Source organism: Poecile atricapillus, chromosome 12, assembly GCF_030490865.1.
Source record: "Poecile atricapillus isolate bPoeAtr1 chromosome 12, bPoeAtr1.hap1, whole genome shotgun sequence".
NCBI lineage: Eukaryota > Metazoa > Chordata > Aves > Passeriformes > Paridae > Poecile > Poecile atricapillus.
Window position 1 is genome coordinate 7,930,410 of NC_081260.1, and position 24,488 is coordinate 7,954,897.

Genomic DNA, 24,488 nt, shown 5'->3' on the forward strand with positions numbered 1-24,488 from the left:
AATGAAGTGATCAGGGGCTGCATATTTACTGCTTGGCTGTTCCTTTCACTGCTTTGCACTTCAGAGGTAGAATAAAAAGGCAATCACAGCAAATGATAGCTTCAGAGTGGAGTCTGATTATAATCAGCTTTACAACTGGAGATCAGAACCAACTGGTATTTTCTAGACTAGACTTGGAACTGAACTAAAAAGAAATACAAGACTTAACTGCTTCCAAACCAGCCAGGGAAGCTGCAAGCTTTTACTGTATTTCATAGTAGAGTACAGAACAAAGGACAAGTAATAATTTTTAAAATGCTTTTTCCTCAAAGCAAACAAACTTTGGAGTAAGAAAGGGATGCTGAGCAACCTGACAAAGGAAAAGTGAGATGCAGCCAGTCTGATCTGAAGTGCACATAGCAGATTGCCTTGTGCTGAACCTGCCTACAAGTACAATTCAGCAGCTCGCTGAACACATCCTAAGGTGCTTGGATTTTCTTTAACATTGAGTACAGCTACTAGGTTTCAGCATCTCAACACAATTTTAATCCATGTAAAAGTAGCACCCTGCACATAACTAGCACTCCTTATTCCAATTACTTTGAGCAAACACTGCTTCTTTTTGGCCTCCTAAAAGGATGTGTTTCAAGGCTGTTGGACAGGGCAAATTCAGCATCTGCTTCCATGAGAGCTGGTAATATTTTATGATAGTCAGGATAATCAAAAATAGTTTTATTTACATTTCCATATTAAAATTCAATACAAATTATGAAATATGAGCAAACATTTAATTTGTACTATAGCTAAGATAATGCATTGCTTTTCCCCCCAGATTCTTAAGTTATTTATTGGAAGCTCTAAGACAAAATCCTACTAAACAATAGAAACTAGTCAAAGGTGCAGAGGTAAAAAAATAAAGTGCATTTATAAGATGTCCTTAGTTACCTTCACTGGACAAGGCCAAATCACTGTTGAGGCACCCAGTGTTCCTACTTGACCCCATCTCAACTCCACACAGAGGACAGATTCTCCAGTCCTCTGTTACACTCACAGGACATCGGCTCTCCCTGCAGCTTGTGCATTTGAGCAAGGCAATGAACAGCAGCAGTCCAGCATTTTTCAGAGGATCATTTCTGAACAAAACACAACAGATCCTTTCTGTAAAAGAAGAGGAAGCAATCTATCTTTTCATCTTCGGCTGAGTCTTTCCTGAAGCCATCCCAGACTCCCACATAGCCAGGACTCTGGCATATTGCTGGTGCTAGAGATGGTTATAGCTCCTCAGATCACTTGAGGATTTTTCAGACTAACAGATTAATGTTAACAAGGCTTGAAAAATTCCTGCAGTTGTTCCCTTTACAGTAAGTCAGATTTGGCCTGTAAGTTTTCAGCTCTCTTTTCTTCCCCTTTAGGAATGTGTGGTTGGCAGGTTGGAGTTGAGAGGTAGAGAATCAGTCAGTTACTAGACAGCCAAAGACTTCGTGGACAAAATCCAGTTTGACAAGCATTAGTTTGCACTTTCTCCTATCAAATTAGTGCACTGAAACACTAACTACCATGTTTCTTTAAACAAAACTGTCTTATAAGCAAGTATTAGAACAGATCAAAATTAATTTCTTTACAATGAAAATCCACTTGAATGAAAATAATAAACAACAAAAATATCCAACTCAAAATGATTCCCAGTGGAGAAACTATGACATAAAAAATCTTCTCACTTAAACAACTCAAACATGGTAGAGAAGCTTTGCTAAAGATGAAATTTTTGTTTTAGTTAAAATCTGCTGGTTTTCTATATATTCAACACAGCTTTATCTGGAGAGTGTTAAGACTCCCGTGGAAAATAAAGTTTTAAGAAAGGCAAACCATACAGTTATGATTGGGACAAGTCTATTTATCTAAACATTGCCAGTGCAGTATTTTCTGCAACAGTCTTGCAACTTTTGGTTCATATGGAATGGCAGTAGGCAGCTCCTTGCAGAAGATTTGCACCATGTGGCTGGGCCTGTTCTTAGAACGTGACTTCACAAACAATCCTGCCTTCACAAACTTGTGTATCATCTCCTTCAAAACTTGGGTTGTCACCGTGTGAAAGAACAGTCACAGTGGAGAGCTGGGATTCATCACTTGTAGGATGCATGTTGTGATCTGTCCAGAAGAAAAGCAAGTCAAGTTAAAAAGTGCCACAGCCAAGCGTTACCACCTTAAAGCAAGCGACACAAACTTGATTTGCACAAGCTCAGCAGCTCAACTGCACTTTTCCTACAGAGATGGAAATACAAGGCCATGCTCCAACTACGTCTCTCCTGATACCCCTTGTTAGTTTGGGATGCCATTCTTGTCACTGCCTGTCCTTTCCAGAGATGGCCTGCTCAGCTCAGTAGCACTAAGAAGGATGAAGTTGTGTGCTTAAGCCACAAAAGGCTACAAAATCCAACTAGGAGGATATTAGCAGGTCTTGTATCTCTAGGCTGCTGAAGGCAGGCATCAAGAGCAATTCCTAGAGACCAGGCTCAGGATAAACTGGAGGGGGGGGGGGGGGGCAGGGGGGCATGCTGATTTGGAGAAGAAGGCTTTCTTCCTACAGACTAACATTGTTTGGCTGACGTCCCTTCCCACTCCGAGTGAGAATACATGAGAATGACCCATGTAACTAACCCAGCATGCCTTGAGTTGCTTAGAGGGATGCAATTTCAAATTCTGATGTTTAACTAATAGGAAGTGTCCTCTTCTCTACTGGGGTGCTTCAACAGGGCACTCCCAAACAGACACCACTTGCTGTAGCAACACGTCCTGCAGGAGACAGGCAGCAAATCCCAACTTTCCCCATCAGCTAGGGAAATAAAGTATCCCCTTTCTAAGGTCATACCACAATTCAGGGGATAGTTACTTTCATTTTTTTTACCTGCAACATTTTCATTTTTAACAGCAACATTGAGAGTGTTGGTTAAGCTGAGCGCTAAAAAGACATTTTCAATTTGTTTGGTCTTTTTCAAAAAGATAAAGTATTTGGGAAATCAGATATTCTTTCCAAATTAACATACTCTAAAAGTGTTCAAGGATGGCTCAGCCTTGGCAAATCTGAAATTCAACTGAAGTACATGTCTTCTCTATCTTGAATCTAAGAGCAAGACTGACTCCCCAAAAGTTTTCAGAAAGTAACTACTTAAAGCAGATAGATCTAGTAGCAAAGCAACACTCACTCATCCAAATGAAATCTCCAAAGAGACAAAGGGATAAGGGACATCTCTGGAAAAATCTCTCTGCTCTTGAAGTAGTAAGCCTCTGACTTTGAACAATTCTTTCATAGACTTTGGCTTTTAATTCATGTTAAGGATGTGTTTAATTTGAAAACAAAGACCAAGTGTCAGAGCTAAGGGCTAAAACAAAAGATAACCCTGAAAAACAAAGTATTCAAGCCCTGTGAAATGCTATGAAGGCAACTCACTCTAATTCACAGCCTAAACAGCCAAACACAAATGATCTAGGCAAGGCAGATTAAACAGTAGACATACTTTCTAATGGTGTGTGTGCCTCCTGAGCAGATTCATCTGGTCCCTGCACAGAATCATATCCAGATGATGCTGTTTCACTAAGATTGTCCTCTTCATTAACTATAGTGACAGTGGATAGAGGTCTTTGACCACTGGATCCTGGGGCTTGCACAGGCTCAGACCGTGGTTCTACATCCATCTTTGTGAAAAAAAAAAAAAAAAAAAAAAAGAGAGAAAATTATTAAATTACAGCTTGGCAGAAGGGTGCATCTTTCTTGGAGAACAATGCCTGCAAGGACTGAGTCTGGAGCACTTTTACACAGAGGGAAAAACATAAAATGGAATAAAAGCTCTGCTGTTAACCTCCAGCATCAGAGGTGAAAAACAGTTACTGCCTAATTGAGTGGGAAGTTCTGACACAGGTTCTGAAAAGACTCTTCCTTCCATTCAGTGTAGATCTGCCTCCCACAGGCAAACTCCAGCTTACGTTTTAACTGGTCCAGGCAGCTTCAGGGACTGGCAACATCATCTTCTTCTGGCACTTGCAACTATGAGCAATTACAGAACACACCAGAAACTCCTGATGTGTCCTAGGAAATCATGCAGTTCCAGAAGTCTTGTACATGCTAAAACATTCACTTTTCAAGGGCTTCAGGTACTGAGCAACTGAAGAGAAGCTGGTTTCAGGGACATTATGAGTTGTCCTAGCCTGCCTGAAGATTTGAGAAACACCCTTAGCTCTAAGCACAAGAGTTAAGAGAGATTCTTCCATCCATGGGTCAGCTTTGGCTGACATTCTGCCCAAGCCTTTAGGTAATACCAACTCACATCAGGTCAGCTGCAGGCTTCCCTAAAGGGACACTGCAATTATTCCTACAGCATCTGGCCACAGACATGGCAACCTGTGCTTATCATCTGCACTCTAGAGGCAGCATGAAAAAGCTCAAGATGTGGTCACAACACCAGTGTAACAGTGTAACTGTCAGGCTGCTGGCTTACCTCAACACCCAGCACTTTGAGGATGTCACATTTGCACAGAGGACACGTCCCATGTTCCAGAAGCCAGGGGTCAATACAAGTCTTGTGGAAAACATGGCTGGTGGAATAAGGCAGCCAACAGGTTAGGTTTCATATCAGGAAGATTGCTCATGTGCCAGCTTATGAAGGACCCTTTTGTAACACCAAGAATTTTTTCCTTCTAGATTGGATGACCTTATTTTGCCACAAGTTTCAGCTGAAAGTTACAGATGGTTAATCTTTCAACCTGTAGCTGGTTTTTGCTTATTAGTATCCCAATACAACTTGCTAGAATTCAGCATTATCATTTTTGCTACACCTAAACAGTCTAAAGCTGTTTTTCCAAAACGGTGTACAATACATTCCCAGCTGATAATTTAAATGATATTGACAACTCAGCCTTCACTTTAAGGTTAACTTCTGTCATGTAGATGCAGGTGACTAAATGGCATTTGTTTCTGTTGTAATTACATAGGCAAATCATCTGACATAGTTATGTCCTCAAGATAAACTGTACTCCCACCCATTTATTGTGTCTGTGCAATCACTGTGTATCCCAAGTGGATACTGGGCAGGCTGTACACTCAAGAAAGTAAATATAGCTCAGCCATCATAGATGCAAATGTGTGCTTCTATTAAGACACTCAATTCCACAATGGGTTTAAATTAGGCCACAGATTTAGGAGGATGACTTGAAATCCTGTAATCTGCCTGTTCCCTCAGCCTGAATAGGCAAACAAGCACTGTTCAGTATCAATCAACCCTATTATGAGGTAAGTGCAGAGATTGCCACATCCAGTGCTAAGCAGCCCACACTCCAGTAGGATCCAAGGATTCTCCAATTCATCTCCAATTCAGCTCACTGAATCAGCACTTCCTTCCAGCTGCACCAATGTCATGTTTAGAATAAAACCTGAAACTTTCTTGATGCCTGACTATTTTAAGTCCTTGAACTTAATACTGGACTTGTGAACCTCTGCAACTAAAAATGCCTTTAGTGTGACTCTCTGAACAAGAATGCCCTCGGCAAATACACCCCAGGGACTCAGATACCACCAATGTGATTCATGGGAGTATTCCTTTGATTTGGTCTTTCATAGATACAGTTCAATGCTTTCAACAAGTAGGGTCTTAGTGTTGAGGTCAACCACCAAAAGCAAGCATGTTCATCAGTTTATAACTCACAAGAGGGAGAATTTAGTATGGTTGATACTAGCAGATATCACCACTCATGAAGATTAACAAGTCCATGTAGTCATTTCAAGCTAGCTTGCCTCTGAGAGCTACAGAGCCATAGAGGAAGGAAACATCACAAATGTACATAAAAGCAGTCTCAGAGCAAGAGCAGCAAATTTGTATTTAAAGAACACAATCAAAAGATGTTACTCCACTCTTACCCAAATAAGTCATGCTTTGTTTGCAGGTTCATACCAAGATTAGTAGGGTTTATAGGGAAATAGTAAGAAGTCAGGTCTGCTATCATGCAAAGTATCTGGAGCCTGTCTACAAGTTTCTCTACTCATAGCACTTAGTCCATTAATAAACAAAACTACCCACAAGCATAAACATGACATATAATGGATAAAAAATGGATAATGGATAATCATTAACATACATGCCTGAAAGGTTATTAATTTTTGGGGTTCTTTAAACAACTATTAAGCATTAGATCAAAGGAGTTGGTTGATAACACCTTAGCAGACCAACTTTGTATTACCAAAACAGCTTAGAGGTCCTACTGCTTGGGAGCAGAGAAAGCCTTTGCAAAACTGTAATCTGGTGCCCAGGTAACTCCAGCTGAGATTTGCCAGTGTTAGACAGCACTGCTCAGCACACAACAGCAGCTACCCATTTTTCTATTCTTCAGAACTTCATTTTCCTACATCAAAATGTTTTCAAGTGCTTTCTGTAATCCTCCCTAAGTAGGTTATGACACCTCTTCCTTTGCACAATTTGGGCAGTTCATGTGACAGCCCTCTGATTTAGAAGCTTGGCCAGAGCAGTCCCAGACAGCAGGCACAGGGGGAAACCCCACAAAAGTTTCCTTAAGCCCTGAGGCAGCTTCATTGTTCACCTTAGGAGCAATCACGTTAATGCCTTAGTGTTTCACTACTGGGCTTCCACAGCAGCACAGCAGTGAGATACAACAGGAGAGAATTCTAGAAAAATAAACTCTTTTTTTGGTGTCTGTTTCAGAGGATGCATACAAGAATAGAAATGCTTTCTTCTAAACTACAGAAGTCAGCATCGTTTAACAAATTTAGCAGAAACACAACCCTCTTAGTAAATATTAATTTAAAGGACAAGAAATGGGCAACGTTTTGCCAATTCCCTGCAAGTTAGTGATAACATTGTTATACAGCAGCAAAGGAAAAAATCTAGAAAGTCCTAGTATCTCACTGAGGGACACTGTGGTCTGCCAAGTTATGTGTGTGGATCCACATAGAGGGAAAGTGATGAACACAGGCCACTGGGGCACACTACAAATGTGTAATCACACTTTCTGGTGTTCAAAATACTGCTTTGATAGGATTCTCACTGTACAACAACTTGATGGAAGTTTGTTAACAAACATGGCAGAATTTTGGATAAAGGAGGAGTCTGGAAGACAACTTACTTGCAAGTCAGAACACGCATGACATCATTTGGCTTGTACTGCTCAAAGCACACAACACAGGAATCTCCATCTGGACCAGTTTCCTGAAACAGTGAAATGAATTTACAGCTTTAACAGACTTTGAAAGCTTCCTCTGAACTCCAGTCAGATTTACTGCAAATAAAGGGGCCTAGCTAGAGTGATTCATGATGCTCCCAAATATAATCTTATATAAACACACTTCAAGGATTAGGCACAGTCAAGCTGACACCTCAAAAGAAGCATTGAAAGTTTAAACCCGTGGTTCAAAATTCCAGTTGAAACTGTTATTGGACTACTGGAGGCACTAGTGTAGAGGTTTAAAAACCTCCAGTTTTAGTTACAAGAAGAGCCAGGGAAGCTGATTAGAACTAGTTTATGTTTAAGCATCCATGCCAGCAAATTAGGTCCTTTCATATCAGCAAGACTACGAGCAAGCAGCTAACAAAATAAACTGATTTATATGAATAAAAAGTCTTGAGGCCTGGAAGAGGACCTGGTCTGAAAGAGGAACTGTCTCTGCTACCAAGAGTTACAGGCTCAGAGAGACTTCTGCATCCTGCTCCATTATTAGGGAACTCCCTGGGTTACATGCAAAGGCTGTGCTGTAATGCAGGGGAGATCACAGGGTCAGTCCTACCTTGTCCCCTTCCTTCAGGGTGCGCAATTTCATCTGTTCAATGGCCTTCTTAGCCTTGGCCCTCAGCTGCCGCTGTGACACAAAGCAGCCCTGGTCAGACACAGCCATTTTTCTATTCACTTAATAATACTTACCCAGGTGCCTACTTGTAGCACACTACAAGCAGACAACAGTTTTAAAACCCAGATGCTATCAAAACAAGCCAAGTAAGCCCACTTAGCACCAATACACCCTGAACTACTCCTCTGCTTCCACTGCTTTACAGCTTGCCTGGCAACTGTTGCTGTCCAGCTGTTACTGCAGTACCTGGAATTAGCCCAGGAGCCAACCTGTGTTTAAAGGTCACAGGTTGGTGCTGTTCCACTGACTCAAAGAATAGGACTGTCCTCTCCCTACCCCGTGCACTTCAGGCAGCTCTGGCAATGCCATCCCCAATAGAACACTTACCTCAGGGACAGACTAGACTCAAGTTTTGCAGCTAACCAAAACTCTTTCCAATTCTACTGCTCTGTGCAGGAGTCCCGCACTGCTGGCTTTCCAGCATTCCATCTCCTTAGCCATTTTAGCTCAGTTACATGAAACTTTTCCAAGTGCAGTACTGATGGCACAAGTACAGAAGGACAAGTGGGAGGAGGGTTATTGCTGACACCTAACAATCTTGTAAGGACTGGCCATTCAAGTCTGTGTAAGATCTCTTGTGCTGAAGCAGTTAATAGCAAACAAGTTGATTTATACGTCTCACTGGGACCCTGTCAAATAGTCCTGGCACAAACTGAGCTATTTTTGTATTAGCATTGTTTTTGTGCCTTAAGATAAGAGTATCCACGTCCATGCTTTAAGAGTAAGAAGAAAGAGACAGGTACAATCCAAAGGTGAGGGATGCAGACATGAAGATTTGTTTAGAAACAAGAGCTACTGAAGTTTTCTTGGAAGTTTGTGAGGTTCTGCTAAGACATCTGTGGACATGATTTTCTGAACTTGAGAGAATTTTCAGACTCTCAGATGCTGACTGTTCCAAAGGGAAAGACTTAGGAACCTTTTCTTGCTCAAGGATTTTTTGTGTAAATAAGGAATTACTTTCCCAAAACAAGACACAGATGTTCTGAGCGTATTGTCTCTCTTATCCCACCAATGGGATGACAGAGGTGTTGTTCCTTCTATTAGTCAGGGTGACCTGATCAGAGAAGATTATAAAAGTGTTGAAAAGACCCTAAATTAAAGGCTTTTTGCCTCATGAAAGTGGCTGCGGTGTGGATAATTATCTGGGGAACCCTCAACACATCGTGTCCCCCAGTGGCAGACATCAATATATGTTTCTGTATGTCACTTACAGGTTAACTTTGAAATGATGTTTCCCTTTTCAAGGTTTGAGACTGAAGCCACAAAGCAGCAGCCACATACTGCTGTTTACTGAGGTCCCCAAAAGTCTGAGCAGCAAACACGGTAACATCAACAGAGCAGAAATGCCGTACTAGAATTTCTTCTCATACATGGCCAGAACTGTTACCACTACTTGTTGTTAACTGAAAACTAAACTTTCTAGGAATGTACTCCCTCATACTATATCTCATCTACACATCTAATGTCAGTCCAAGCATGTTAGACAGGACCCAACTGGCGGCACTGTTAATAATTTACTTGAAATAATATTTTAAGTTTTGCATGGGCATCAGTTTAATTGCTCCTCATTAAAAGCATCAATGGCAAAGTCACCTTTAACACTGATTTTGGCAAGTACAGCAGAACACTCCTCCAGGGGATGGAGAAAGGTTGCAGAAGTAGCTTTATGTTGAATAGTCTACCAGGATACTCAAGCTTGGAGTGTCAAAGCATTTTGTGAAGCCAAATTTTTCAAGTGAATGTGAAATGTGAATTATGTTAGAACTAAAAAAGCCCCAACACAGAAAAAGGTAGAAAAAATAGCTAAGTTGAAGAAATAGAATCAAGATATTACAAAACAGGTCAGATCCCAGCTCCTATCCAGGCTCTGGCTGAATGTTGAAGTAGTGAGGTACCTAAATGGGAAAATTAGGTTTGGAGTCACTCAGTCCTAAGTCTTCCTTGTTCAAAGCTGCCAATTTTACCTCCAGCCCTTTCTGCATAAGGGTGCCTTCCTGGCACCCTGTGAGCACAGTCACAGCAATACAGACCAGACAGCTCTGAGGAGGTTTGGAACTCCTGCTTTTCTCCTGTAAGCTAAGGAAGTTCTTCCCCACAGGTAGCTACTGCCATTGAAACAGTTTTGAACTGTTGAAAGTTGAGCAATTGTTAAATGTTGGCTCCAAAACCATTAATTTGGTCATTTCTTAGCTGCAACATCTAATCTTTATGAAATCAAAGGAAGCAAAGACTTGAGATAAAATTAGAAACCAGGTCAAAAGATAACATCATGGGTCATCTTGCTCTATTAAGAAAGGTTACTATATTGAGAATTGAATTTGTCATTACTCCACTGACTAGAAAGGCAGAAAGCCACCTACCACACTTGTCTCAATTTTCTACCTTCTTGCTCACAAACCTTCTAATGCAGGAAGAGACTGCAGAGGTGGAGACGAATTTCAAGCCCAGAAGAAAAGATGGATTAAAGAAGGAACTAGCAGGTTGCACAGTGTAGCTTCCTCATGAGGAAAGAACTACTCTGGTTTAAGTGTTAGGTAAGGACAGTTGTGCTACTAAACTTCTCTTTTCACTTGGACCAGAAGCTGACATGACTGGCTTTTCTCAATAGTCACTAAAGTCCAGGCAATTTGGGTTTTCAAATGGCTGAACGGAGACAGAAAAGCCACCAAGATGTACCATACAAGCCAAGAAGTTGTTTGACTAATATGCAGTACTTCATGGAAACAAAGTACTTAAAACTCTCAAACTTTGGATCTACACTGCAAATCCAATCAGCAGCTAAGAGGTCACATAGTAGGATCACCTTTTATTAGTTCACCTGAACTTACAAGCGTTTTCTTTGTTATTCTTTACTTACCTAATCACTGTGAGGTCAGTCTGAGATGCCAGGGTATAAAAACAATTGAAAACAATTCTGGATTGCCTTTGAGTTTCACTTTGACAGAATAGTATATTTTTTTACACCCTGGCAGCAGAAAAGCTTTCTTCTGTTCTCTACAAAGCACTTCTTGGGGCTCCTTGATTTCAGTTCTGCTGAAATCATGTGGAATTGGCATGTCATTTATCCATGTTATTTTTTCAATCTTCAGTAAGCTCCTTGTGCACATGGAACCCAAGACTGCTAGCCAGGCAAACTGGATTTTCCCAGTACCAGCTATCACTGAGGCATTAATAACAGCTGCAGTTTCTTGAAAGCCTGATAGCTTACAATTGCACTGTTAAGTACCTTCAAAGTAGGAAGCATTTCAATTTGATTTAATGAACAGAGCACAAGGCATCCAGGTTTTCCTGACCAGACTTAGTTAGCATTGTTAAACAGAGCTGTGAGACTAAGGTATATGGCAGGGTATTGAAAGAGGGAATTTATCAGCAGGAGACTGCATCGCTGCCCACAAATGTCAGCAAGAGAACAGCATCAGGTTACAGAGACAACTGCACATTTCATCCAGGAGTGCAATGCTACATCTCGCAGGCAGATGACAGCTTCCAATACTTCCAACCCTAACTGAGTCTGTCACTGTAATTCTCAGAAAGCTTTCAGTCAGAAAGCAGCTTTCAACAGGCAGCAGCCTCCCAACCTGCAACTAAAGTCATGCCTCATTCTGCAGACATGCTTCCAGCCGTGTCTCCTGTTACAGCAAGCACATAGGCAGTGTTGTGTGGGAAAGATGAGGGTCAGCTAAAAGCAGTTTAACTCTCTCACAGCCCTCACTACATCACCACTACAGCTACACTGCAGTTCAGGGAATATTTGTTGGAAACACTTTTAGCTGAGCATGATCAACTTTTCCCCACAGAGTTTATTTTTGGCTGTTCTTTAGGAAAGTTTTAAGCTGTGCAAAGATGTATCCCTTAGCGTTTTAAAGATTAAATAAACAAATACAGTAATTTTGGTACTTAACCAAAACTTACAAACATCAAAATCCACACCATGGGGGTATAAAAAACCAACAGCACAAACTCACCTGCTCCCTGGACTGGGCCCTTGCGATAATGAGTCTCCGAGCAGAATAAGAGACATAGCAACCCACAGTTGCTGCTGCCACAACAAAAAATGACACAGAGATGAAGAGGATGGTGAAGATATTCACGGAAAGACTGTGCTTTTTTCCCACTTCAATGACCATGGTGACTTTCATGCCACTCTGAATGCGGTGCAGGATTTCCATGCCTTTCAGGTTGCCAATCATAATTGCAACGATCTTTTCAGCACCTGCAAAGAAGGGGAATCCATGCTCAGTTCCCAGGTGTTGTATCAGAGGATGTCTGATACACAGTTCCCAGGTGTCTTGGATGTCCTGCTTCAAGTGTTAAAGAAATGGCTGTGGGAAGTTTCTAAATAGTATTTATAGATTCAATACGAACTGATGGAACAAGTGTCGTCACTATGTGTTTGTCCAACTGAAAGTATGTCCCATTACCTATGAGCAGCATAAGTGAACCATGTTTAGAATTCATTCATTTCCACAGCATTCCTCACTCCAATACAGGACACAGACTATCCTATTTTAGACACAACACTTTGGCAATTTATATTTTAACATGACTTTGAACTACATGAAGTTAAAAATAAATCCTCTACAGAATAAGGTCACTGGGGATTGTGATATCTGTATAGGGATTGCTTCTTGTAATCGATCCAACTCCCTCCCTGCTCCACTGCTACTTCTTAAAACCTCTTCTAAATTTGACAGTACTTTTGTGTACTTCTCCAGACACTGAGCAATCAAAGACAATCACTTCTGTATTTTCAACAGCAGCAAATGACTGAGGGAAACTGCATTGTGAATTCTAAGTGTTTTTGCGAGTTTCTACTGCAGATTCAGAGGGAAGCAAATATGAAGGAAGGTGTGCTCCACTTTTAAACAGTTAGGGGCAAGATGCCAAATGCCATCCTGATTTTAACAATGGGTTTTATTGGCTTAGTTGAACACCACACCAAGTCAAAGGAACCAAGGTGTTTATGGTAGGAAAAAATTTCAAGCAACTTCAGTCACCAAGCACAGACCGCAGCAAACTGGTTTCCCCTCAGTGACATGCAAGGGCATGAGGACACTTGATACTGTTTGTAGAAACATTAGAAAGTCCCAATATAACAGAGAGGCTCTTAAGAGGGGAAAAAAATTAAGAGAGAAAGAGTGACGAGTAAATTGTCACTGCTCTCTCTATAAATACAAGAAAAGCAGATTTGAGACCAGCTAATCAGAAGTCTCACTGCATTAAACCATCACCTGCACAACATTCATAATAGACACTGCATGGGGGAAGAATAAAGACTGTTACAAAGTGCTATTTTTAGCTAACCCCTGGCCAAACACTCTTTAATGGGAAGACCAATTGTTTTTCCCTCTGCTGAGTTACTCGAGTTATTTCCCTCTACTGAAAGTCATTCAATTTTCAGCTACCAAAAACCCTAAGAATTTGTTTTAAACCACAAAGGCTGTGTTTTTAGTTTTATTAGTTTTTCAGCTTGTTCACATAATGCCTGTTACCCAACACAGCAAGCCACTTTCCTCAGTGGGACAAAACTCATCTTTTATTCAGAAAGCTCCTTGTAAAGACAAGGACATCACAAAGAAAAGAGAAAAAAAAAAGTCTCCCAGACTGCAACTACTCTTTAGGATGAACCATGGCTTGTATATCATATACAAAATAAGCTGGAGTCAGGTGTTAGCAGCAAGCAAAGAAGTCAGAAGCTGATGCTTTCATAAGCATGGAAGAAAGTGTGGAAGAACAGGCTGCAACAATGAGAAAATAAAAAGCCTGGCAAAATAAAGAGCAAAAAAGGTTGCTCTACCCTATTCCCCTGTATTTCTGCATGTCTCACAGTAAATATAGCTTGTGCTTATGCACAAGGCACAGCATAGCAATTCCTATTAATGAAATGTCACCATCAGCCTGCAAAACCATTCCAGCTACTAAGCCATCCATTGTGAACAAGTTTTACCCTTGAACAAAAAAACGTATTCCATTTAAGTTTCAGACTGCATAGTTCACAAGGATGTCATCAGACAACAGCTTTACTCCTCACTGACACTCCTGAACCCCAGAAATTTCTGTTGCAATTTCATCTCTGCTTTAGATGAACACATGTGAGTAGCCAGTTGGTGGCTTTGACACTGGCACAAGGGCAGAAGTGAGTGGCCATTTCTATCAGCACATGTTTGCAATAACTTCCATGCTTCTATAACAAAAGCAAGAGGATCACCCCGACCCAATACTTCCTGAGCTGCTACTTGGGTACCCATTATGACAGGTACTGAAACACATTATGGTGGCCTTGGAACCACCAGCCTAAACAGAGGCTCCTAATAGGGTTTGGCCATCATGTGGGAAACAAGGGGGGACATCTGCAGAGGTATCTCAAGCACAGCAGCTGCTCTCAGCTGTCAGCTTTTTCCCCACCAAGTCTCCAGTAAAGCAGAGGGAAGTCAGTTAGTTGTGCACAGTAAAAACCTCAGGGAAACCAAAGTTCTTCGCCCAGGTGTCAGCTTTTGTGGTTCAACTAAAGCTTCTGAAACAGTTTTTCAGGGACACTTAAAGGTGAAATTAATCTGCTGCCTGTTTAGCTGATAATGGGCTCATTGCTAAACAGAGGCAAGACCTGTTCAGTTAAACATTTCCCAGCCTCTTTCCTTCCCCATCTCCTGTGAAACGGGAGAGGGAATATTATTCAACTCTTTAGGACACCACAACCTGCCTCTTTGGGCACCTCTCAAATTGTAAGGCAGCAGCTGGTCAAAATCTAAAGGAAATGGGTTGATGAAGCACACGAACCCCAGTGGTTTGTTGGAGCAGGGAAGAGCTAGGGCACAGCATATTGGTCCATGACTAGGATCAAAATTTCACCTTCCTGGATCAGTTTGACTTAGATGTAGAGTTGAGTTGCACTATTTATAGCAGCATCAATACCTATATAAAAATCTGTCCTGCAAAGACTTCACTCATTCTGCCAGTACACTTCTACTCCTAAACATAAAGTTACAGCTTTGACAATTCAGTAGAGAAATGAGATATGCAAGGGGAGCATAGAGCAGGGAGCATTAACTTTTGCCTTTTCACATTCATTTAAGGTGATTACTGTAATCCAGTGCTACATTTTTGCGTGCTACTGATAAATCTATCCTGAACCAAGCAAGCTGTAGAGCCTGGAGAACACTTGCCCCACAATATTTAGATTGCAATGGTACCTAATTTGTGCCTTAAAAAAGCTGACTTTTAGTAATAAAATCACAATCTATTAATGCATTAAAACACATCAAGGCAAGGTACAGATCTCAAAGCCAAACAAATCCACCGACCAAAGCCAACTCAAGAAGTTCAAGTCACTTCCTCTACCCTCACTCAAAACTAATTTCTCAGCTCATTCAGACATTGCAACCATTTTGCATTGTTTAAACCAAACAAATTCAGCTTCAATTAAGTCATGAAAGACCCCTTTATTTTGGTTTAAAGGCCTCAGTGTAACTTTAGCCAAATTCCATAGATCTTTCTTTTCTTAGACAGCAAGAGCCAAACCTCTCTAATGTCTCTATCACCATTTACCAAGAACAGGATATAAAACTGATGGACCCTTTTTCTCTTTGGGAACAGACTGAGCTACAACACAGTTTAGTGAAAATATGTGAGGAAGGCATAGTTTTGAGGCCATTTTTAAGAAAGAAGGTATAAAACATGCTAAGTAGGCAAGTTGTTTCAGAACAAGGAAAAAGCTAGCATGCCACACACAGCCTCCAACATTTTGGATGCCATTACATTTTTCCCCCCCAGCTTTCTCAAAGTCTGAAGTTTTGCCTCATCTTTAATAAGACTGAAATTAAGTGCCCACAGTTTTACCAGTATTCCTTCACTCTGTCCAGAGAGCACCATGTCCAACCAGTGCCTCTGCTATGGCACAGCCACACTGCTTATCCCTGGGATCAGCACAGCTCACCCCAGCATGCCCAGCACTCCACTTGGGAATACCCCCACCCCATCCTTGCTCCTGGTGGGATCACCAATCCATTTCAACAACCCCAGCTGGCCACCACATAAGCAACCAGCTCAGAAAAAGCAGAATGGAAAAACTTACTTTTGATTTTCAATGCTTCATATATTTAAAAAATAAAAAAATAAAAAAAGGAACATGCAGACTTCAGAGTTTGAATTCTCAAAGAATGGACAGGTTCTCCTTAACCACAGCAGAAATGCTATTGATAGGCTCTTTCAGGAGATGAAACACAACTCTAGTTGTATCTAGTTGTTTCTTGGTGTCTGGATCATTGTTTTTATCTGTAAGACTTGGAGCCCAGACGAGTAATAGTTGTGCCTTATACCTAGTCAAAGGACCTAGAGGTATTCCCCTGTAACCCCTCTAGCCCCACCATCAGCAAAAAAGGCATTAGGAGATCAAGCAATCTCCAGTTCTTTAACACAAAAGACACTGTCAGTTCACACTCCAACCATTTTGTATCAGTTTAGCACACATAGCTCCTCAGGCATGTAAACAGAGTATCTGATAGCCTGTCTTTCATGTTTAGAGAAAAAACTACAATGCCTTGAACATTGCTTATCTCACTGTAATTTAATAGTAAGAAATGGGATTTCTGGTGGTTATCAAACAGGCTGGTACAAGCTTACTCTCATCTGTTACTCTAGGAGGAAAAGTAAACTAACAGTGGACACAGACCAAGCTGATATTACCTACCTTACATAATTCACCTCAGATGACAGGCTAGCACTGCACATAAAAGCCATCAAGTGTCAGCAACACACCCCACTCTAGGGACACGAGGGCTCTCCCTGGTCTCAGACACTATGAAACCAGACCCTGCAGGCCAGCTCTGTTCTTATCCATGGTACAGTGTGGATAAAAAAATAAAGTACTGATTACTGTCATCCATATGCACAAGGCAAAATCTCATCAGGAATGTGCCCATCCCCACAATCATCCTCCATCCCAGACACTGTCAGAGAAAACACCTTTATTGCCCTGTGATAAGCTCTCCCAATTGCAAGAGGGAAAGGTGAGTGAGGTCATAGTTCAGGAGCAATAGAAGCCTGGGTAAATTGTAGGCTTGTTCCTTCTTCCCCTGCTTTGTATGTTCTCCACCCCAAACATTACCTGGCACCAAGATAAAGGAATAAAACACATTCAGGTTATTTTGCAGTAACTTAAAGATACAGCTCCGTATGATCTAAACTGTTTGACTGAACTGCCTTTTCCCTCACGCTATTACCTACGCTTAATTAAATCTACTTTCATCTTGTTTTACTTGACATATGGAACTATGTCTGATCTCCTCATTCTAAACACACAAGCCTTTTGGCATACAGAGGCAAGCAGTCACACAAAACCATGGAACGGCTGGGGTGGCAAAGTACTTCTAGAGATCATCTAGTTCAACCTCCCTGCTAAAGCAGGTTCACCCAGAGCAGGTTGCAGAGGATCACATCCAAACAGGTTTTGAATATCTCCAGTAAGGGAGACTCCTCAACCTCTCTGGGCAGTCTGTTCCAGTGTTCAATCACACTCACACTTAAGAAATGTGTCCTCCAGTTCCGATGGAACTTTCTCTGCTTCTGTTTGCACCCACTGTCCCTGGGCCTGCTCTGGACACCACTGAAAAGAGTCTGGCCCCATCCTCCTGACACCCACCCTTAACATATTTGCACGCCCTGATGAGGTCCCCTCTCAGTTTTCTCACCTCCAGCCTAAATAGGCCCAGCTCTTGACCTTTGGTTGTATGACAGATGCTCCAGTCCCTCATCATCTTCACAGGCTTTCTCTGGACTCACTTCAGGTGTTCCATGTCTGTCTTGAATCAAGGAGTCCAGAACTGCACAAAGGACTCCAGACGAGGCCTCACCAGGGCAAAATAAGAACGGCAGGACCACCTCCCTTACCTCTTCCTAATGCACATCAGGATCCCATTGGCCTTCTTGGCCACAAGAACACACTGCTGGTCAAGGACAGGAGTCCACCAGGATGTGTGAAGTCTTCTCCATAGAGCTACTTTTCAATAATCAGGCCCGGCCTGTATGGCTGGCCAGGGTTATTCCTCTTCAGGTGCAGACACTTGCTGAACTTCATAAGGTTCCTCTTTGCCCAGCTCTCCAGCCTGTCCCAGCGTCTCTGAATGGCACCACAGCCTTCATGTGCATCAACCACTCCTTCCCAGTCTGCATAACTGGCTCAGAACACATGCTATCCCTTCATACACACCAGGGATGGTAAGGCGAACAAGTCAGCAAGACACAAAGAAGGAAGATTTCCACACTAGGAAGTGTGGGGAAAATTTTTTACCAAGCAAGCTAGGTGTATAAAGGGGCAAATCAAGACCAAATGTAGTTTTACATTCCACAAGTTTCCATCAGTCCCCAGGGAATACTGGGGGTGGAAGCCAACCTGCACTCTATTTAGCTTAAATAGTGTTATTATTTGTCAAGTGAATCCAACAGTTACCAACCCTTTTTTCCCCCCCTCCTCCCTTCTGAGCTTTAAAGTTTTACCTAAATGCTCCTGTCCCCTAAACCTCAGAACATTTGTAACATGAAATCATCCTCTAAAACAGCCAGGATAGCAACACTTTTCAAGGGCACAGAAATGAATGAGATCTATCTTCAGCTATCTTCGCATGGTGTTTGGTCAGTGGCACCTGCAAGATTAAATTACCACCTTTCAATCTAGCAAACAACATCTAAAACCTCCTGGAGAAACAGCAAGCAAAATTCCTAATGAAAATTCTTCATTGAGTTTACTCAACAGTTTTCAGCAGTTTTGATTTAGTAATACATTGCTCACCCTCTCTGAAGGAGCTCACCACTAATATCCCTTGCTCACCACATGCTGGTAGCAGCTAAGTGTTCACTGGGAACAAGTGTGTTTGAGAAAGCTAATGGCAAAATGATATAAGTGGGGACAATCTCAACCAAAAAGCATCTGTCTGTGAAAAGATGACAGGTCACATTGGACACAGTGGAGAACTGTGCTGAGCTGACTGCTGTGTGCTCACCAGCACACTCAAGCCTGGAGGCAAACAAGCACTGTCATTGTTTTAAGTGACATGATGTCCCTCACAATGAAGCCTTTGCTACCACAGCTGTCACTTAGGATTTTAATCCATCCTTTCACATTTCAGCAGCCCAGTAAACCCAAAGTGCAAGGGCACTTCACAGACCTATACCAGGCTATCTAAGGGATGATGCCTACCCTACAGTTTTCCATGGCACAGAGATACCTAAGCTATATCATAAAGAGCAACGGCAGGGATCAGAAGCTGTCAATAGCATCAATTAGTCTCACCCAGTTCCTCAATGCCACTCCTGCTTGCTCATAGACTGTGTACTTCGGAGAGCCCCAGTTAATGTCACACCCCACCATCCCCTGAGGGTGGGAGATCAGAGTCATCAACGGGACCCACCTGCTACAGTTGCTTATCTGAATGCCACTACAGCTGTGACATTCATTTACTCCAAACCAGGGAGCCAGGAAAACCAAACTGAGTTTGAGCACATAAAGACAAAGTTGCAGCACATACACATCAAAAAAATTATTCTCAGATGCAAAGAGCTACAAACTCCAGACACTACAGACTGCAAATACCATTCAAGCACAGTGGATGCATGCAAGGTCCTTCTCAAAAAGGAACTGTAGGAAAGGCTTCATGATCTGCAGAGGCTCATCTGGCCAGGGCCAAGGAACATGAGAGAGGAAGTGTCATTAATTACATCCTCCAGCCTCATTCCTCTCCTCAGATGTCCTCAGCGCAAGTCTTCATTCACTGCAAAGAGAGGTGTACTATTAGTTTACATAAGGCTTACAAAGTCTCAGCACAGCCTGCCTTGGGATTACAATTTTGACTCAATCTTTAACGGTTTTACAGCTCACACCAGCCTTTTAATACCTTGGCAAAGTTTTAGCTTGTTTCTGAAGATCATACCTCACAAAAAGCAGTGGAGCAAATCTAGACACTCCTGCCATACACTGTTTCCTCCAAGCATATGGAGGTAAGGCTTCACCTCAGTGAAACTCCAGCAGAATAAGTAGCAGTGCTACATATTTAACCTTCCCTTCCCCTTTCACCCACTGATTCAAGTTTACAATTGAACCAGACCTTGTTAGCCTGAGACATGCTGTTAGTGCTTGAGCCAGAATCATTTAGCTGTGTTCCCCCAGAACAAGCCCTCTGCAGATCAGGTGATGTGCTTCTCAAGTCTAGAGTTAAACCACAAGAGAGAAACCAAAGAAAATTGTCACAGTTGATTTCTGATCTGCAAAGAATCTTTTTTCACCAGCTGCAAGGAAATACTGAACACCAAAGAACGCTTCCCATGGGCACCACCATGCCGTTAAACCAAAGCCACCTCATAGCCTGGTTCTACCTTAAGGCAAGGTCCACCTTTAATAGACACGAATTCTTGCCCTGTACTTTTTCCCTACATGCTGCTGGTTTTCTCCAATCAAATGTCTTTTTCAGAAGGTCAATAGAGATTACAGAGAGGTGCAATTATGAGCACACAGAACTGTACTTTGAAACCTGACACAGAGCGGTACCATCTTAAAATGTGCATAGTTAAAACTCAAGTTGGCTAATTGATATGGGTTTGTGCTTATAAACCACTAAGCAAATTTTACTTTAGACTCCATTAAATTCTTGACATTCTACATGTTAGATGATTAGGCAGAATTTGATCATATCTGATTTGGTTATTCACTGCATTTTGTTATTTTAATTGCCAAAGTGGTTTGCTTTAGTTGGGTTATTTTTGTTGTTTCATTTTTTTTTAAAGTTGGCACACCAAAAGGTTACATGGAACACTGATGCAATAAAGAATTCATTAGACTAAACCTGATGATTATGAGAAAAAGTCTCTGGAAGTAGGATGACTAGGACAAACCCCTAGAAATACAGACCCATTTAAGTTTCTAAACAAGAAAGTTGCTTAAAAAGCCAGGTTTGAACTCCCCACTAAAAGACATACTACACTTTTAGATAAGCTTCTGTTAATAACTGTGTTTTGTTGCTAACAAAGTTCTTTGAAGAAAAGTGTATTGTGCCATACACTTTATCAAAACCCACCCACAGAGATCTTCCCTCTCTGCTAGGCTCCATGCCCCACAGGTGAGAGAAGAGTATTCGGTACTACTGGCTTAATTCCCCCTCACCCCATCAAAGCCATCTCCTGCTACTTCCCACTGCCTCAGCCTGGAGGAAGTGTTTGGCCTTGTCTGGTTTCACTTGATAGCATCTGGTCCCAGTCAGAGCAGAAATAAAGCCAAATAGGAAAATCAGATTGCAATGTCACCATTATCACAGCTACAGCCATTACAGACATGGTGGGAGTTGTAGTTGCACAAAGCCCATTCTTCAATGAGCACAGCCACCTTCCCCACTGGCTCCAGGAGAGTTAGAGCACCCAGTGCCAATCAATGAGGCCAGGAGAGAGAAACCATCCCAAAGCACAGTTCAGCAAAGGGCAGTATGACCAGCTCTTACCTCCTAAGTTTAAGGGGTAGTGCTGTAGGCTGAACTTATCAGCATTACAGAGGGAATATACTGCACCTGGCAAACGGAATGAGGCTGACGACTTGTCGCTTGCTCCATCTTGGCCGTGCAATGTTCAAAGCCTGCAACGTTTGTCGAGTTTGACCAGAAAGCACTGGCCCCCAGCAGGGGCAGAAGGCAGGGTTGGCCCAAGCACAGTGTGTCACCAAAGCCCCGTAAGCAGAAGGAAGAGCATCGCCGTGGGAAGAGCCAAGAACAGGGACTTGCAGACAGACACAATGACAGAAGAACTCAAGTCCAGAGAAGAAAAAAGGGAGGGTGGAACAGGAAAGAAAGTGAGAGACTAAAGTAAGGACAAGCAATAAAAACAACAGCAACAACAAGAGTAGCCCAAGCTTAGTTTAGTAATTGTGCTATGACATGGCAAGGAGGAGTCAGGCAGATTAAATAAGTGGTTTGACAGAAGCTGTCTTCTCCAAGGAGTCCCTGTCCTATTTGTCCACAGTTCAGCTGGAAAATTTCAACATGCCCTTGAGTATCCATCCCATCATGCAGGATAATCAGGACAGCTAGAGCCATTCTGAAGTAAATGCCTCAACAGAAAGCTTAAGGACAGCATAGGAAAGCAAGGAGCTCCTCTTGGAGTAAATCCTGCCCATGGCTCATTTTGAAAGGCAGCTCCCAGCAAGGTTAAGATGCTTTAAGTCTCCCAGCAGCCAGGATGGATGAGGGGCAGGAGCATTTGGTCCTTCCCCTCAAGAAAAGGTTCAGCAGTGACTGACCCAGGCCAGCAGTACCAAGGGAGCTCCTCCAAGAGCTGCAGAATTAGGCAAACACACAGGAAACAGGGCTCAGGGCAGGGACATTCTGTCAGTTCAGCAGAAGGAACTTGTCCAGCAACAGCCAGATCTCAATAGCATTTGTCAGCTGATGATTTGATTACATAAGAAAGCCTTGCCTCAGAAAGGCCAGAGCCTATCCAGATTGTCTGTTTTGAATCCTTAAAACAGTCCTACAGCTCTTTAAGATTGCAAGCTCACTAAGATAGCAAACCTCCAGAGGCAGCTACTGTTCCCTTGTCTCACCAGAACTGCCTCCACTGCTAACAGAAATCCTCTCCACCCCTTTGAAGAGGGTTGCTGCAGGGATATAATTATTTTTCAAACCACTCAGAGCTATAAGATGCAGTATTCATTTTCATTGTTCAATTTCTCTCCAGAAGATAGGGGCTTACCAAAGCAGTGCCACTTCACAGAATTCCAACACACCCAGGAGGGTGCATGTCTGTCCAACGGCTGGAGAGAGCCATCAAAGCCACTCACCCTGTCACACACAGGGCACCTGCTTGGCACCAGAAGGCATTTACACAGCCTAGGTCTGTTTCTCAGGTAACATTAGCCTAAAACACAGCCAAATCTCATTCTTCATTTGAAAGATGGGCAGGTCAGGAAAAACCTTCCACTAAGTAGGAGACTTTCTATAGCAAGAGAAGAGGTGCTCTTCATCAGCCTGTGCAAACTGGAAAACAACCTTTAAAGACCTCCAGCTACTTGCATTAGAAGCAGCATTTTGATGCTGAAAAGTTTCCTACAGAATAGTCTCGTACCTTGCTTATGTCTGAGCTGGTTAGTGTGCAGGGCATAGAGGGAAAAACAGCGTCTGAGCATGAAAACTCAGCCTACTTTACATCCCAAATCAACTCCGCCGTTTCAATAGGCATTATAAACCGCAGCAACCAGAACCTCTGGCGACTACAGGCTCAGACAAGAAACCCAAACCAATTGGAGACCATCAGCCCCGCACACCTAACACAGCGCTCGGCAAGCGCCCACTCGTCCTCAGCGCCAGCAGCAGCCGCAGGTTTCGGACACGGTTACTTATTAATCAGAGAAAAAACATCATCAGCGCCCGAAACAGCACTGGCCAGTCCGGGCAGAAACCCCTGTGGTGCGGGAGAGGTAGTGACATTCTCGGCTGTTACCGAAAAGCCGCGCCGCAGATGTGCGGCTGGGGCTGCGGCTGGGCCGTGCCCTGTTCCCGCACTCCCGACGGAAAGGAGGGAGGGAAGGGGCCGCTCCCAGCGCGGGGACCCCTCTCTTTGGGAGCCTCGCCCCGTTCCCCGGCGCTCACCGTGGTGGGACATGGGCAGCACCTCGTTGCCGGTGCCGCGGTAGTTGTAGATGACGGCGGCGGCGGCGCCGCGCTCGGCGGCCAGGCGGATCTTGTCGGCGAAAGAGCAGCCGCCGCCGCGCTGGATGAGGGCGAGCCAGCCCGGGGAGCCGCCGGCCGGCGGGGCCCCGCTGAAGTTGGTGTGTGCGCTGCAGGCATTGAAGGTGTCGGGGCTGTCGGGCAGCACTAGAAGCCCCTCGGCCGACTGCAGGGGCGAGTCCAACCCGTACAGGCCGCTCTCCCCCGCCTCCCAGCCGCTCCGGTTACGGTTCCCGCCGTTCTCCCATGACACGTTCAGCCATGCGGTCCACGCCGCTGCTGCCGCTGCCACCGCCGCCCCGCGGAGACCTGGCGGCGGGACGGCGCAAAGTAACGCAGCCAGCGCCAGCAGCGCAGCCCCAGACAGCATCTCTACACAGCCCAGCCCAGCCGCCCCACCGCCTAATGCCGCCGCGGCTGTCGGGGGAGGAGCGGGGCCGCCTACATCGCGGCACGCCCCCAGCATCGCGCGGGACCGCGCACCGCAGCACCGCCCGCCGCCGCGGGAACCCCGCCGGGAGTGAACCCCCGCCGCTGCCCGGGGAGCGTACGCCGTGCGCTGCAGCCCGCCAGTGCTGTGGGGGGGGCGCATCCGGGCGTCCCCCTCGCTATATTCTCTCCGGGCGCAGTGCGCCCCCAAGCCACGTTTCTCCGGAGGATATGCGGAGGGCCACCCGCCCGTACCACCTGTCAAAAGCGATGACTCCTCCTGACATCACCTCTCGGGGTGATGGGTGATCCCCCGCGGGCGACCCAGGAAGGGTGGCTCACCTCCTCCATCACTCCCCCAGCCCGCCCCAGTACACACAGTGGATAGAGCACGGGACTCCTGGAAGATGCCGATCTCCCGACATTCCACAGCAGCCCAGACACATGGCGGCACCTGCACAAGGTGCTCAGGCAAGAGC

At 43.7% G+C, this 24,488-nt stretch overlaps 1 protein-coding gene across 2 annotated transcripts; it reads right to left on the bottom strand.

Annotated features, from left to right (window-relative positions):
* Positions 1–690: 690 nt before the first annotated feature.
* Positions 691–24,289, bottom strand: RNF128 (ring finger protein 128). 2 transcript variants are annotated; one of them, XM_058847992.1, is made up of 7 exons: positions 23,503–24,286; positions 11,851–12,098; positions 7,766–7,837; positions 7,108–7,190; positions 4,473–4,569; positions 3,495–3,672; positions 691–2,127 (listed from the first exon to the last, which is right to left on the bottom strand). In XM_058847992.1, the coding sequence occupies exons 1-7, from the start codon at positions 24,170–24,172 to the stop codon at positions 1,991–1,993; spliced, it is 1,485 nt and encodes a 494-aa protein (XP_058703975.1). In that variant the 5' UTR covers positions 24,173–24,286; the 3' UTR covers positions 691–1,990. The 2 variants fall into 2 exon arrangements, with proteins under 2 accessions (XP_058703975.1, XP_058703976.1); XM_058847993.1 differs by lacking the exon at positions 7,766–7,837 and having other exon boundaries at positions 23,503–24,289.
* Positions 24,290–24,488: the final 199 nt, after the last annotated feature.